At 36.5% G+C, this 15,196-nt stretch overlaps 1 protein-coding gene across 8 annotated transcripts in view; it reads right to left on the bottom strand.

The window, feature by feature from the left end:
* Positions 1–961: 961 nt before the first annotated feature.
* LOC126816430 (genetic suppressor element 1) overlaps positions 962–15,196 on the bottom strand; it is a 103,601-nt gene continuing 89,366 nt past the window's right edge. For 7 of the 8 annotated variants that reach the window (XM_050542971.2, XM_050542977.2, XM_050542975.2 and 4 more), the window contains 6 exons: positions 11,482–11,595; positions 10,289–10,552; positions 9,124–9,306; positions 8,045–8,148; positions 4,012–6,353; positions 962–3,916 (listed from right to left, as the gene is read on the bottom strand). In XM_050542971.2, the coding sequence (XP_050398928.1) occupies positions 6,258–6,353; positions 8,045–8,148; positions 9,124–9,306; positions 10,289–10,552; positions 11,482–11,595 (761 nt within the window). In that variant the 3' untranslated portion in view covers positions 962–3,916; positions 4,012–6,257. Of the gene's footprint in view, positions 6,354–8,044; positions 8,149–9,123; positions 9,307–10,288; positions 10,553–11,481; positions 11,596–15,196 lie in introns of all 8 variants that reach the window. The other variant, XM_050542972.2, reaches the window with a different exon arrangement.

Below are 15,196 nucleotides of genomic sequence, written 5' to 3'. Positions count from 1 at the left end.
TGTAACTTGTATATATGTACATATAAAATATATTTTTATAAAAATAATTCTCATGTTCTTCTTGGAGGGGGTGGAGTAATGTGAGAGTGAGAAAGAAATGGGGTTTAACGTCCACTCAACACAAATTAGGCCAGTTCAGGACTAACATATGGTTTAATTTAATTTCAATAATTCGCTCACAGGTAGGGGTCTTTGGCAATGGGTGGAAACCGGAGAACCTGGAGAAAACCCACGAGGTTGGACAGACGACCCTAATCCTTGTCACGCACAACCGGGGAATTGAAACCATGCCAGTTGACTCAATGGCAGGCCTTATGATACAGCGTGCACTTGCTAACCATTCGGCTACCCAACCCCTCAAAAGTGGACCAAGCACATTGAGATGATCTACATGTTCCTGAAGCAACAACCGCAAGCTAGACTGGTCTGCAATTTCCAAACTTATAGCTACATTATCTCCCTTTACTGCAGACATGTGAACAGTAACGTCCAATCAGAGGCTGTGACACAAACACACTCAAATCAAACATGGCGACACTCCACAGAAACCTTGACATTGAATGAACCTTGAAACTCGATTATCACAGGTAGACATTTAGCTGGAAAGTGTGAGACTTGGTATTTGCAATGATTGAGGAATCTGATATGTGGATCGGTGGCCTATCGAAATTAATGCCTAAATATTCAGGGTATTACGTGAAAGCCTTGATAAGATGTATTGAGTTAAAGCATCACCGATATCACGCCTTCTATTGAAGATGGAGGGTCTGTTGCTTAAAAGATCTTTCGTAATCGTAAAAACAACTCTATTGAGTAACAATTACTCAGGTTTTAGTATAACCATGTTTCAATTAGAGAAGCCCAGTTGAAACCTGCGCTATAATAAAAGCTAAGTAATTGTATTTCATAAATATTTTTTTTATTTATTCATTGTCGGTATCAATTAGAACGAGGAGAATGATAAAAGTGAAATCTGTTTAATTTACTTGTTAGAGTATTTAATTTAATACAGAAAGCACAGGTTGGTAAAAATGCAACATAATGTCGTTCTAGACTGGTTAATCCTTTCAGTGCCACAGGCGATTTTTCATATTTGAAGAAGAAAAACTTCTATTGAAACCACATCTTGTGACCTCTTGCTGGAAAGTGCTCGGGAAACGCTTTTCATCGAGGTTTCATGTGGTATAGTTCTGACAGCATCGTGGCACTAAAAGGGTTAAACATTGAACAGCAGTGGTTATAAATTTTAACAAAAGACATTTACCAATAACATATTAGAATTTACTTTATTTCAAAAGCCCATTTGAAAAGAATTGTATGTAGATTGAAAAAATTGTTTGGAAATTCTAGTATAGTATCGCTCTGAAATATACATCATCAATTATTTTTAGGGTTTAATCTTGGTTACTCAATTCCAAAGTTTTCTAGGAAGTTGAGAATCATAAAAGAAGTATAAAGTCGTCATTAAAAACTGACTTTAATGAATGACAAATTTGAGTTTTATTAGCAGCTAATGCTTCCTTCGTGAAATGAAACTCAAAAGTGGACCCTGCGTATTGATGCCCATGTTTCAAATTCTAGATGAAATGTATTATAATTTAAATGATTTCAATTAATACTACATAAATTTATAGACAGTTGCCAAGACCCTTGGCAGGCTCAGCCCGCTACTAAAAAAGATTCCTACTTTGTAATCGGAATTATAAAACAAGTGTTTATATAATCAACAAATAAAGATGCACACACTGTAATCAGGGCATCATTTAATCTTGTGTATCTAACACTAATTTCTTTCACATTCATTTAATATCAAATCTTTGTTTAAAAATTCGTAAAAATCATTTAAATTTAAAATCACCAAAAATCATCTAACTTGTAATTGTGTCCAGTTTAAAGCTGACTAATTAATTTTGATAAGAGTATTTAATTTCCTGACCACTGTTCAAATATTAATCATTATATATCAATAATCAATTGGGTTGGGTTTTTTTAAACAGTGATCGAGAAATTAAACACTTGTAAATTGAACACAAGTACAAATTATGGAGATTTTAAATGATTTTTATGAAGTTTTAAACCAAGAATTGATATTAAACAAATGTGAAAGAAATTAATGCTAAATACACAAGATTAATTGATGCCAGGATTACAGTGTTAATGATGATTGGTTCCTGCGTAGGTTTCATTATGACTATTTATCATCCAATGAGATGGACTGCCCTGCAGTAGAAAAATGAGATGATTTTGAATATTTTAATTTTGGTGCTGCCTTGGTTTGCACACTGAGTGAGATAAAGTCATGATCAACACACATAATAATAACTACAGCACAATAAATAACATAATTTATATGAAAAAAAAAAGCTATTTTCTTACAAAATGCCTATATATATGCTAAAAGTCTCAATTGTTCCATTATAGGTTAAATGCAACGAAACAGTTTTAAATTTACCTGTATGGAACCTTACACCCCTCAAAAATGCTTTAACCATAATTTTGGAGATATTTCTCTCCATATAGTTAGATGTGAAGTGATTTCAAGTTTCATTTAAAAAAAAGTTGCCTAATAAAATACATGTTTAGGTGTAGGGGCGAACGAACGGGACTTACTATACTAAGGCCATACAAAAAAAAATATATTCTTGTTCTCAGGTAATCCCATGTCGCTTAAAAAAGGACTGCAATGACCTGTTTTCAATTAAAAAATAAAAACAAGGCTATTTGACTACTGCATGTAAATATTTTACCTCGACCACAGTCAGTGAATTTGAATAAATCCAAAAACATTTTATAGGCACATCTATCAAGTATACATGCAACCCTAACATTGTAAATGATACTGGATAATCATCATTCCTATAAACAGGGAGAGAATTGGGGTTTAATGTCCACTCAACACAAACTAGGTCATTTTGGGAGTAACACATGGTTCAATTTTATTTCAATAATCTGCTTGAGCGTAGGGGTCTTTAGCAGTGGGCGGAAACCGGAGGACCTAGAGAAAACCCACGACTCTGCTCCTTGTCACGTATAGCCGGGAAATCGAAACCATACCAGTTGACTCAATGACAAACCTTGTGTTACAGCGCGCACTTGCTTACCATTCGGCCATCCAACCCCCCCTGTAATTGACAGAATCAGATTTTTGGGACAGATTGAGAATCAGAATATTGTTTTTGGGATTGGCCTAATATATGCTTCACCAACGATTTCTGTTGAGTGGATTGAATTGAACACCCACCAGTCACAGCCTATCCTGATTTTACTATTCAAATATTTTAAATCATCAATCAAAATGCTATTCAAATATTTGTATCAATATGATTAAAATACAGATCTATATTTCATTTTTGTATATTTTAGATGGCCTACACTAAATGAATATCTTACTAGTTGTAGTGAGAGATCGTGTCAGGGGTCATACGAGCGGCTGTTGACCCTGGACGTCAGACAATTGATTAACCTATCAGCGTCTATGTTTCTAGTAGGATACCTACAGTTCAGTGCACCGCACGCCAAGAACTCGCTGCAACAGACCGTATCATTGGCTAATCCCTCACATCAACCAGAACGCGGGTTATATAACAACACTTCCAGATCCTAGTGTAGTAAAGACAAGTAAAACGAAATTTTGAACTATAAAAAACGCGGGTTATATAACAACTCTTCCAGATCCTAGTGTAGTAAAGACAAGTAAAAAGAAATTTTAAACTATAAAAAAACGAAATTTTGAACTATCTGTGTTTTACTCAGATTGCTATTTGTATCAATTGATTTAAGTCATTTTTAGATTTTTGGAAACTGTAAATCTCTCAGTTTGAGATCTTTTCTATTATCTGTTTATTTTTGAACATTTGTTTATTTCTTTGAAGTAATAGTGACGTCTCACTGTACACTTTTAACATTGTTATAGTACCTGGGTACATTTTAGTGACGTCTCACTCTATAATTTAACATTGTTATAGCATTATAGTGACGTCTCACTGTACACTTTTAACATTGTTATAGTACCTGGGTACATCTTAATAGCATTATAGTGACGTCTCACTGTATAATTTAACATTGTTATAGTGACTTCTTTGGGGGTACATCTTAGTAGCATTATAATGATGTCACAATATACAATTTAACATTGTTATAGTGACTGGGTACATCTTAACAGTGTTATAGCGATTCCACAATATACAATTTAACAGCATTATAGTGATGCCTCAATGTATATTTTTAACAGGATTTTTAACAATAAATATCTGATTAAATCAGGTGTATATCAGCAGGCAATAAATTCTCCTATTATATATATTATTCAATAAGGGCACTGTAGGGATTTGAACTTTACGAAAAGGAACCAGCGAGCCTTACAATGATTACTGCCTTTTTTAAAAAAATATATCCAATACCATGTAAGCGAACGATTGCCCTATCCTACAAAGGAGAAAAGATTATTCCCCATTAAGAATGGGGTCTGGATATTCAGAGTTACTATGAACGTTAACTGTAGTGTTACTATGACTGTTTTATAGAGTAACTATGAAAGTCTTAGAGTTGCAATTGCAAATTTTCAAGTTATATTTTTAAAATGTATTAAAATAAAGCCTTAAAATAGATGGTATCCATAAACAGTCCTACCTTGTTAAAGAATAATCCTATTAATCCTATAATTCGCTATTGCCAGCTGAGAAATTGGCAAAAATATCATTTTTAACTTCAAATTCCAACGTTGGAAAATGGCTGCCCCAAGTTGTCAATAGCAAAACAGGGGTGGTAACTGTGTTGTTATTTCCTGTGTCATAGATTTTTAAGGGTGGGAAATAATGCCCATGATCGTATAATAGTGATTTGATAACCTATTGAGCAAAAGACATAGAAATAATTATGTTTTGACTTTCTTAGAAAATTTGAAATTCTCGCTTTAAGAGTGACTATAGTGTTGTATAGATTCTATAGAGTGACTATGAAAGTTTTAGAGTGACTATGAATGTTATACAGCAGAGTGACAATGAATATTTTAAATTCTGGTCCAGAAAATAGATTTTTTTTTTTTATATACTCGAGAAAGTTGGTCCATAGACTGTTTTAGCAATCCTTTACATTTCTTTTTACAGGAACTTCATTTTTTCCTGTCTGGGTTCATGATAAAAACCATTGATTGTTTCCCATAAAAATTGTGTTCCGTTAATTTGAGGGCATCGTTTGAATTTTTTTATTTTCTTACGTCTTTTTAGTTTGTGATTTATGAGACAAGAATAGTTAAATGTACCCTGAAAGAAGGCTCGTCGGATTCCATTTCGCAAGTTCTATTTTATCTGCCATTAGCAATTTTAAACTTTAACAAACACACATATCAATATTTATAAAATATGATAAAATAAATTTTTAAGTCTTAAAAAAAAAAAAAGAGAACAATATTACGGGTGTGATAAATACAATACACAATATAGTCTGAGACATGATAATAATAATAATCAGGTACCACACGCTATCCTTGATTCAATACACAAAGTGTCGAGTTGATTTGATCTTATTGAGACGGGCGGAACTTTTTATTGTCCCATCCGAATTAGTATATGGTATTACTAGAGTGTCGAGATGATCCGACAAGGGGGAACCATGTCGGGTGGAACTTTTTGTTGTCCCATCCCAAATTAGTATATAGTATTACTGGAGTGTCGAGATGATCTGACAAGGGGGAACCAGTCGGGAGGAACTTTTTGTTGTCCATTCTAAAATACTATATCGTATTCCTTGAGTGTCGAGATCATCTGACAAGGGGGAACCAGTCGGGAGGAACTTTTTGTCGTCCACTCTGAACTACTATATCGTATTCCTTGAGTGTCGAGATCATCTGACAAGGGGGAAGCAGTCGGAAAATCCTGATAAACTTTCTCGTCTGGGGCCTCGAGGTTGCTCACTGAGCCACCGTGGCGCCCCAAAGCTGATGAAGTTTTACGACACTCATCAAATAGAACACTTATTAAAATTTCGTAAACCCCTATTAAAATTTTTATTCAGGGGAGGGAGGGTGGAGGAGTTTTAATACTTTATAAATAAATACTTGATGGCTCTCAATTGGCGTACGGACAGAGCCCATTTCAATATCCCTCCCAGCACGCGATAAATCTAATCAAATCGACACTTTGTACTCGTACAGAAATCAAAGACAACAGGTCCCTTTTTAAACAAAGTAATTTTTAGAGCAAATTATGCGAGATTGTTATATTTACACCATTAATATGTACATAAAACTTTTATAATTATCATCTCAAACAACGCAGAGATTTCTTTAAATTTTCGATTGCACTTTGTGTTTTGTTTCTTTCGTCTTCAAATTGCTGCTTTTGTTCCAAAAAACTCTGAAAAACAAAATTGTGAAATTTGTTATTATGAACTAGTGATCTACCTGTTGATCAGGTAGAGAGCTTTGCGACACTTACTAATAAGATTTTTGTGAAACTGGAAGTTGAGAGAGAGAGAGAGAGGAATGGGGTTTAACGTCCACTCGACACAAACCAGGTCATTTCGGGACTAACATATGGTTTAATTTTATTTACATAATTCGCTTGCGCGTAGGGGTCTTTAGCAGTGGGAGGAAACCGGAGGACCCGGAGAAAACCCACGAGGTTGGACAGGCGACCCTACTCCTTGTCACGTACAACCGGGGATTCGAAACCACGCCAGTCAACTCAATGACAGACTTTATGATACAGCGCATGCATGCTAACCATTCAGCCATCCAACCCCCCGAAACTGGAAGTTGAATATCTCTGAAACTAGAAGTGGTTATGTAACACCCCCAGGTCTTATTCTGCACACATAGATCCATCTACTTCATACTTCGAGAATAGATCTCTGTCCTAAATAGCCGCCATATCCAAAAATATGTATACTGTATTGTAATGCGGTTCTACTCTGTTTCACGTCATACACACAAAAACTAAATAAACTTTTTTCAATTTTATTAAATGGAAGCAGTAGAAATACTTCTCACTATTCGCAAAGTATACTTTGTGTTTTCGACTAAAATCTTAGTGTCTGTTCTCAAGCGGAGCTAACTGTAGACAGACAGCCTAAGTTTAGTATGCACCAGGCCTATGTCCTTTTACATTATATTTCATCCTCAGGCCAGCCCTAGTGTAGCTGTCAACATGTAACAGAAAACGATCACAAATATATATCTATATAGATATCAGTCGAGATATTTGATATACCTTTTCTTCCGAGGTACGAATCTATGTGGAGCATGGCAGTTGAGCATTAGTTTCTGAGTGAGTTTTTTTTGGATGTCAATTTTTTAAAGAGAGAGAGTGAGATAGGGTTTAACGTCCACTAATTCGAGACTAACATATGGTTCAATTTTATTTCAATAGCTGTGTGAGGAAACCAGAGGACCCAGAGAAAACCCATGAGGGAATCACAACCATGCCACTTGACTCAATGACAGACCTTATGATTTAACATGCACATGTTAACCACCCAACACTCTAAAGCCTTGAAAAACAATTTAACCCTTAACCGGTCGACGTCATTTTGACATGACGTCGAGTGGTCAGGCTAAAGTGAAATATTTTGTATGCCTATTTCAATCGACTACTGCCGAATAATTTTAAGTGATAGACTCTTGACACCAATAAAAAAAGTTGATCTATAATTTGCAAATCATTCTACATCCTTTTCATCAGAAATATCGTCTTCAGAATTGGTGTCATTGATATAATATAATTCATAAGTATTTCAACCACTTCAAGCGTCTTTAACGTTCCCAACATCGTTAAATTACATTTTTCGTCAAAAAATGTTGAACAAAGACATGTTTTTCTCAATGCCACTGACAAGACAAGTTCCTGTCTGACAAGCATGCATGGCCATATCAATTAAATACGAAACTAAATACTCAAATGCGGCTTATAAAAAAGGTTCTTGCTGTGGTCGACTTTAGTCGACCGTGACCACTTAGCTGTATAACGTTGTGGTGATTATAGTCGACAATGACCGGTACAGGGTTAAATATTGTATATACATGAGTGATTTTATTCGTATAACTTACCGACATCTTATTACTGAGTTTTTCAGCGGCTTTATTGAGATCTCTATTATCAGATTGTAATTTTTTACATCTTTCAGATAAAATGTCATGTTCAGTTTTTTGTTCTGGAATATAAAAATCATTTTACATTAGTAAATGTGAACTGTGAACACCATTGTACCAGGAATTTCTTTTTCTTGTGGGGGTCACAGTGGCTAAGTGGGTAAGGCGCTGGCTCGCTAGACTGGAGGTCGGGTGTTCGATCCCTGCATTGGCCGAGAAAGTTCATCCAGATCTTCTGGCATGCTTCCCCCTTGTAAGTGATGCAGGACAGAGTGACTGACGTCTAGTCCTTTGGATGGAACGAAAAACAGAGGTCCTGTGTACACATTGGCATGGACGTAAAAGATTCCTTGACAGTTAGAATTCGATATGAGAGTAGGTCGTAGTGCCGCTGCCCGGGCATAGCATAGCACACTGTATGGCATATACTCGTCATTATTAGCCTAGTTCGGGCTGAACAGTAGGGCGTTAGACCCCATTTCATTTCATTTTCTCATGAAGAGATCATTTATGTCCTCCCCAAAGTAATTATATTAGCGATTGGCTGATTATCACACCGTTATAATAAGTCACAGACCTCATGTCTAAGTGAGACAAACTCCCAACATTTCGGACCTTTACTGATGAAGGGCAATATACAAGGGGTTATATAGAAGACAATGTGAGATGAGAACCCACCGTAACCCGTATAAGTGAGACGAACTCCAAATGTTTTGGACCATTACTGAAGAAGGACTTCTCATGTCTGAAACGTTTGATTATTAATAACACCAATGGGTTTAATCTGACTTCTACTGACTGAGGTTGTGTCTCATCTTACATCGTGTTCTATATGAACTCCTGGTGTATCGCTAAGATCCCAGCTCAGATGTCTTCCTATCATTAGTCTCAAGCTATCTCATACCTCAATTTATGAGAGTTGTCGTCGTCCTCTACTGCTGTTATTATTCTCCAAATATTGAAAACAAATTATCAAATTCCAACTACAGTGTGTGCAAGGGACCTCGGTTTTACGTCCCATCTGAACAACTACTTACCATCTGCATGTCTTTGATATGCCTCCATTACTGCTGTTATACCTGGCCATTTATAGGAGCCACTCTCTGATTGGTCAGATAAACTACTCGAACCAATACCATCACTTGATACATGATATCGAGGGTGAGATGAGCTACTGTGTTCTGCTATTTGATTGGTTGCTTCATCTGAGCGTGTATTACCTAAAAATAAAATAAATGAAATAAGTCAATTACACATTATTGTCATCTTAAGATTTAGAAAGCTATATCTTATTCTCCGAGGAAATAACCACAGGGTAAATATTCTGTTTAATGACCTTAAAATATATTGTAATTCTCTATGAAATACTGAAGGGCAGCTACTACTATCAATGCTCAGATGTCATTGAGTCAACTGGTGTGGTTTCGAATCCCCCGTTGGTTGTACGTAGGAGTAGGGCCGCCTGTCCAACCTACTAAAGACCCGAACGCGCAAGTGAATTATTGAAATAAAATTGAACCATGTGTTAGTCCCGAAATGACCTAGTTTGTGTAGTATGGACGTTAATTTCTCTCTCTCTCTCTCTCCTTCTCTCTCTGCGCAGAACATCTGGTTTAGAGAATGTAGCCATAATGTAGGCACTCTTGTTTACAACCTTTGGGGTCATGTTTACAATCAGTGAGGTTGTGTTTACAACCTGTGGGGGTCGTATTTAAAACCTGTGGTGTCATATTTACAAACCATGAGGTTGTGTTTACCACCCATGGGGTCGTGTTTACCACCCACGGGGTCGTGTTTACAACCCATGAAGTCGTGTTTACAACCTATGAGGTTTACTATAGTAACAATCTCTAACTAGCAGCATTGAAAAGCTGATCCTTTCAGAATTAAATTGCTTTAAAACATCCCTCATTTGTGGTTTTAAAATAGCCTACAGACATTGATCATACCTGATGTTGAAAACCGGATAGTGCTAAATGATAAGGCCAGCTCAATTTTTCATCATAGTTCACAAGATGTAGACACAGCTAGTGCTAATCCCAACCCTAACCCTGCTTACTCTAACCTACAATCTTGTCAACAATTACGTGCCCTAACCGTATTTACATCTCAGCGACCTTGACAATAATTGAGCTGGCCTTAACAAATAGATTGAGCCTGTTGAAAACCACTGTAATGCATACATTTTTACATTTTACTTACTTAATCTTCCCGCTAATTCTTTCTGTCTGGTCGTCTGTAAAACTGATTCGTGAAACTGTTCGGCAAATTCTCTACTCAGTACACGACCCCGATCACGAGATTCAGGAAATATCACAGCTCGATTTTCGACAGTTTTATTATGAACATTATTTAATTTATTTTTTTGTGCCGCTAGATGGCGCTGCTGTAGTTGACCTAAGGTCATTTTAACTGGTTCGGATTCAAGGATCTCTATACTGTCATCACAATGCTTTCTTTTAACACCTGAAAATATCGTAATTTAAATATTAATAATGACAAATTTAAACCAGGAGTTGGCTTTATACATTTTGTAATCTTTCTTCTTGTTCTTGGGGTGAGAATTTTAAAATTAACCCTAAAGCTATGTCAATTCAGTACAATCGACATAAAACTTGGCATGCTTGTTTTTTGAACAATTGTGCATGAGAGAGAGAAAGAGATTGGTTTTAATATTCACCACACAAACTAGGTCATTTCGGGACTAACAGACCCAATTTTATTTCTATAATTCACTTGCGCGTACAGGTCTTTAACAGTGGGAGTAAACCGGAGGATAAAATCTACGAGGTTCAACAGGGGACGCTACTCCTTGTCATGTACAAGCAGGGAATCAAAACCATGCCATCTGACTCAATGACAGACCTTATGATCCAACATGCCACCCACCCTGTATCTATTGACAGACTGCGATTTTTGATATGATGAAAAAATTTGTCACGTTTCTTGCGAACCGATGAATCTGATATATTTAAGTATTGAGAATTATATGTTTGAAATTTGCGTTCTGTTGTTATATCTGTGGACATCAAATAATAACATGTATTTGTTATTTAATATTTCATTCATATATATCCCGATACAGAACGCTATTTACATAAATGTTATATTTGATGGCTACAGAGATAACAACAGAACGCAAATTTCAAACGCATAATTCTCAATACTTATATATATCAGATTTGTCGGTTCGCGAGAAAGAGAGAGAGAAATGGGATTTAACGTCCACTCGACACAAACTAGGTCATTTCGGGACTAACATATGGTTTAATTTTATTTCAATAATTCGCTTGTGCATAGGGGTCTTTAGATGACAACGATGAAGGCATGCTGAGTTTCCAGTTCTAATGATTGAAGTAGTGTGCCAACAAGATTTTACATCGTATTTCATTTACCTTTTTTATTTTCCTGATTCTGTTTATTTATTGTTTTATCAACTGTTGCCGTATTGTCTATACCTAATCTTCTTTTCTTCTCTAACGCACAAGCTTCACGGATCATACACAATTCTATAAATAAAACAGTTACATCAATTAAACACTTACTTTATCAACAAAAAAAATAAAAGTTTAACTTCTTCGTATACATTGCAATCTGTAACTTTTCAACCCTTCGAGGGGATCAATTTTGGGTTCAGAATGTCCTAACTGTTAGTTCAGAAATGTCGTAACCGAGAGTTCAGAATGTCCAAACTGTGAGTTCAGAATGTCCAAACTGTGAGTTCAGAATGTCATAACCGAGAGTTCAGAATGTCATAATACTCATAACTGAGAGTTCAGAGTGTCTGAACCGTAAGTTCTGAACGATGTAACCATAAGTTCTGAACGTTATAACCGTCAGTTCTGAATATTTGTAACCGTAAGTTCTGACCGTTTGTAACCGTAAGTTCTAAACGTTGTAACCATAAGTTCTGAACGTTGTAACCGTAAGTTCAGAATGTTGAGTTAATGATAATGGCATGAGCCAGTGTGGATGATTGTACTGGGTACAATGTTTGACGACAACTTTAAAAGCAGCTGATCATCATTTCCATTTTTGGACAATATCAAATTTTTCACAGTTTAATTCACGCAAAGATGTACTTAAAATTGATTAATTAACATTTAATTAAAATAACAAAACCAAAACATCATTGGTAGGTATCTCTCGGATTGGATTCATTAAGATGAACAGACTGAGGGAGAGAAATGGGGTTTAACGTCCACTCGACACAGACTAGGTCATTTCAGGACTAACATATGGTTTAATCTTATTTCAGTAATTCGCTTGCACGTAGGATCTTTAGCAGTGGGAGGAAACTGGAGGACCCAGAGAAAACCCACGAGGTTGGATAGGCAACCCTACTCCTTGTCACGTACAACCAGGGATTTTAAACCATGCCAATTGACTCGATGACAGGCCTAATGATACAGCGCACGCATGCTAAACATTCGACCATCCAACCCCCCATAAGATGAACAGATTTTAACCAACACAGGTGGGGCTGGCATGTTTATATATCATCCAAAGAGGATACTCAATGTTTCAAAATATATAAAAGGTCAGATAAAAGGTCAGTTTAGGTCAGGTCAATTGAACACAAAATTTGTATACAGTGTAGAGTAAACATAAAAAATTTATATAAATAATAAAAAAAGAAAATTATGAATGATCCAATCTTAATCGGAGTGAGAAGTTACAGACCGTAATTATATCGAGATGATTTAATTTTTTTAAATTTGATTAGTAAAAACTGTGAGGTAAGTGAACCAGAAACAAACAAACAGAAATCTGCTACAAAAAACACGACACAGAAATCTGCTACAAAAAATCACGACACGGAAATCTGATACAAAAAACATGACACATGTACAAATTTTTACGTTTCTCGAATAATCGCCTTTTGAAAAGGGACAATAATCGAAATTTACGTGCAGGAATTTTTAATTCTAAAATGCTGATAAAATAGAACACACAGAGGTATACGGAGTGGGCAGGTGGACCTCAGAAACATACATTTCATATTTTTAAACGGTCTTTTATTGTACATATAAAGATGCATTATACAAGTGGTAAATCTGACTATTTATTGTAGGACTGTTTTCTGCTTTCAAATGTAATCGTAGCAATAGTACTTGAGAGAGAGAGAAATGGGGTTTAAAGTCCACTCAACACAAACTAGGTCATTTCAGGACTAACATGGTTCAATTGTTTTTTATATTTCAATAATTTGACTGCACCTAAAGTTAAGAGAGAGATAGAAAAGGGGTTTAACGTCCACTCAACACAAAATAGGTCATTTCGGGACTAACACATGGTTCAATTGTTTTTTATATTTCAATAATTTGACTGCACCTAAAGTTAAGAGAGAGATAGAAAAGGGGTTTAACGTCCACTCAACACAAAATAGGTCATTTCGGGACTAACACATGGTTCAATTTTTATTTCAATAATTCGCTTGCGTGTAGGGGTCTTTAGCAGTGGGAGGAAACTGAAGGGCCCGGAGAAAACCCACGAGATTGGACAGGCAACCCTACTCCTTGTCAGCCTAAAATAAAACGTAGTGGTGGCTAACATTTATATCTCTCACTTGACATGTGGTAATAATACATTGTGTCATGCTAGGTTTCCACTGTTGTGCGATGCGTTACGATAGGATTGTCTCTATTTAGTCCACGATCTGGTACGTGTAGATACGTGAACATTTCGATAAGACTGACCACAATATGTGATCAAACTGGATAGGATCACCACGATTACTCCACAATTAAAACATCGATTTCAATCATAGTGCGAATTGTGATAGTGGGGACCTAGCATAAGACATTGTGGTAAAAGGTTAACGTAAGCGATCGTACCGAGAGTTCCACAGAAGTGACCCTGGCAAGAGCCCAGCATACGTGACTGTGATAAGAGCTCAGCGTAAGTGTACATGTATGTGACTCTCATTTTCCCATCTAATTGAAATAATTTCAACATTTTGTTCCGTTATATTTTGGGGTTATTTACTCAACTTCACCATGGTCTAAAAACATTGCTTTATAAGGTATGTTCGGTAATACACCGGTTGTGATTGGTTGAATCTTGATCAACTGACCAAACAAAACCTGTGACACAGAAAATTCGGCGAAATCTTTTACAAGGGTTTGATTATCAAGACAACCCTAGTTGTCTAAGGCAGAAGATACTATTACTAACATGCTGTCATCACAGGCCCAGAATACAGTTTAAACGAATGGGTGTTCTATGATGGAAAATATTTCCTGGAAAGCAATTGAATTTCAACTTTCAACGGATCCCTAAAGTGCACGTCAACATGTACAAAGGTCCTTGTTTTGTTTTTTTCGAACCTTTCGAAGGACTAGAATGGGTGTTCAATTAGGGAAAATACATGTATTTTGCAGAAAGCAATTGACTTTCAACCTTCAATGGATCCCTTATGGGCATGCCAGCATGTACAAAGGTCCTTGTTTTGTTTTTTTCGAACCTTTCGAACGACTAGATGCTATGTCTTGCTAGACCCTCCATCCTGCGAAACTAACAAGTGGGAAACCATGCTGGTAAATCTTGGGGAATTTTCTCGGCAAACACCGGAAGGGACGACAGACCCTCTGGTTAGTGAGCCAGCGCTTCAGCATGTCGTAAGATGTATAATGGCGTGATCAACCAAAAATAAACGGGAACCCCCCCCCCCCCACATCCTATTGTAATTAGACAGCTTGATGCTTCCCGGAGCCACGGTGGCTCAGTGAGTAAGACATTGGCCCGCTAACGAGGAGATCCCTGTGTTCATGTTTTTCTGGCTGAGTTGCCCCTTGCCAGTGGTGCAGGATGGAGAGCATGGCAAGAGACAGAAAACCATGTTCCTGTGTAAACACAGGCGTGCACATAAAAGAACCCTTGACAGTTGGAATTCGATATAAGAGTAGGCCGTATTGCCGCTGTCCGGGCAAAATTTCCCTCATGCACACTGTATGGCATATGCCTGTCTTCATTAGCACACTGTATGGCATATGCCTGTCTTCCTTATCCCAGTCAAAGCAGAACAGTAGGACGTTAAACCCCATTTCATTTCATAGCCATTTCCTGATACATTTTCCTTAATATTTAAGACCTTCTATATCTAAACTA

This window comes from Patella vulgata, chromosome 3 (genome assembly GCF_932274485.2).
Source record: "Patella vulgata chromosome 3, xgPatVulg1.2, whole genome shotgun sequence".
Classification (NCBI taxonomy): domain Eukaryota; kingdom Metazoa; phylum Mollusca; class Gastropoda; family Patellidae; genus Patella; species Patella vulgata.
The sequence above is the reverse complement of the archived record's forward strand: the minus strand, read 5'-3'. Positions and strand labels throughout refer to the sequence as shown.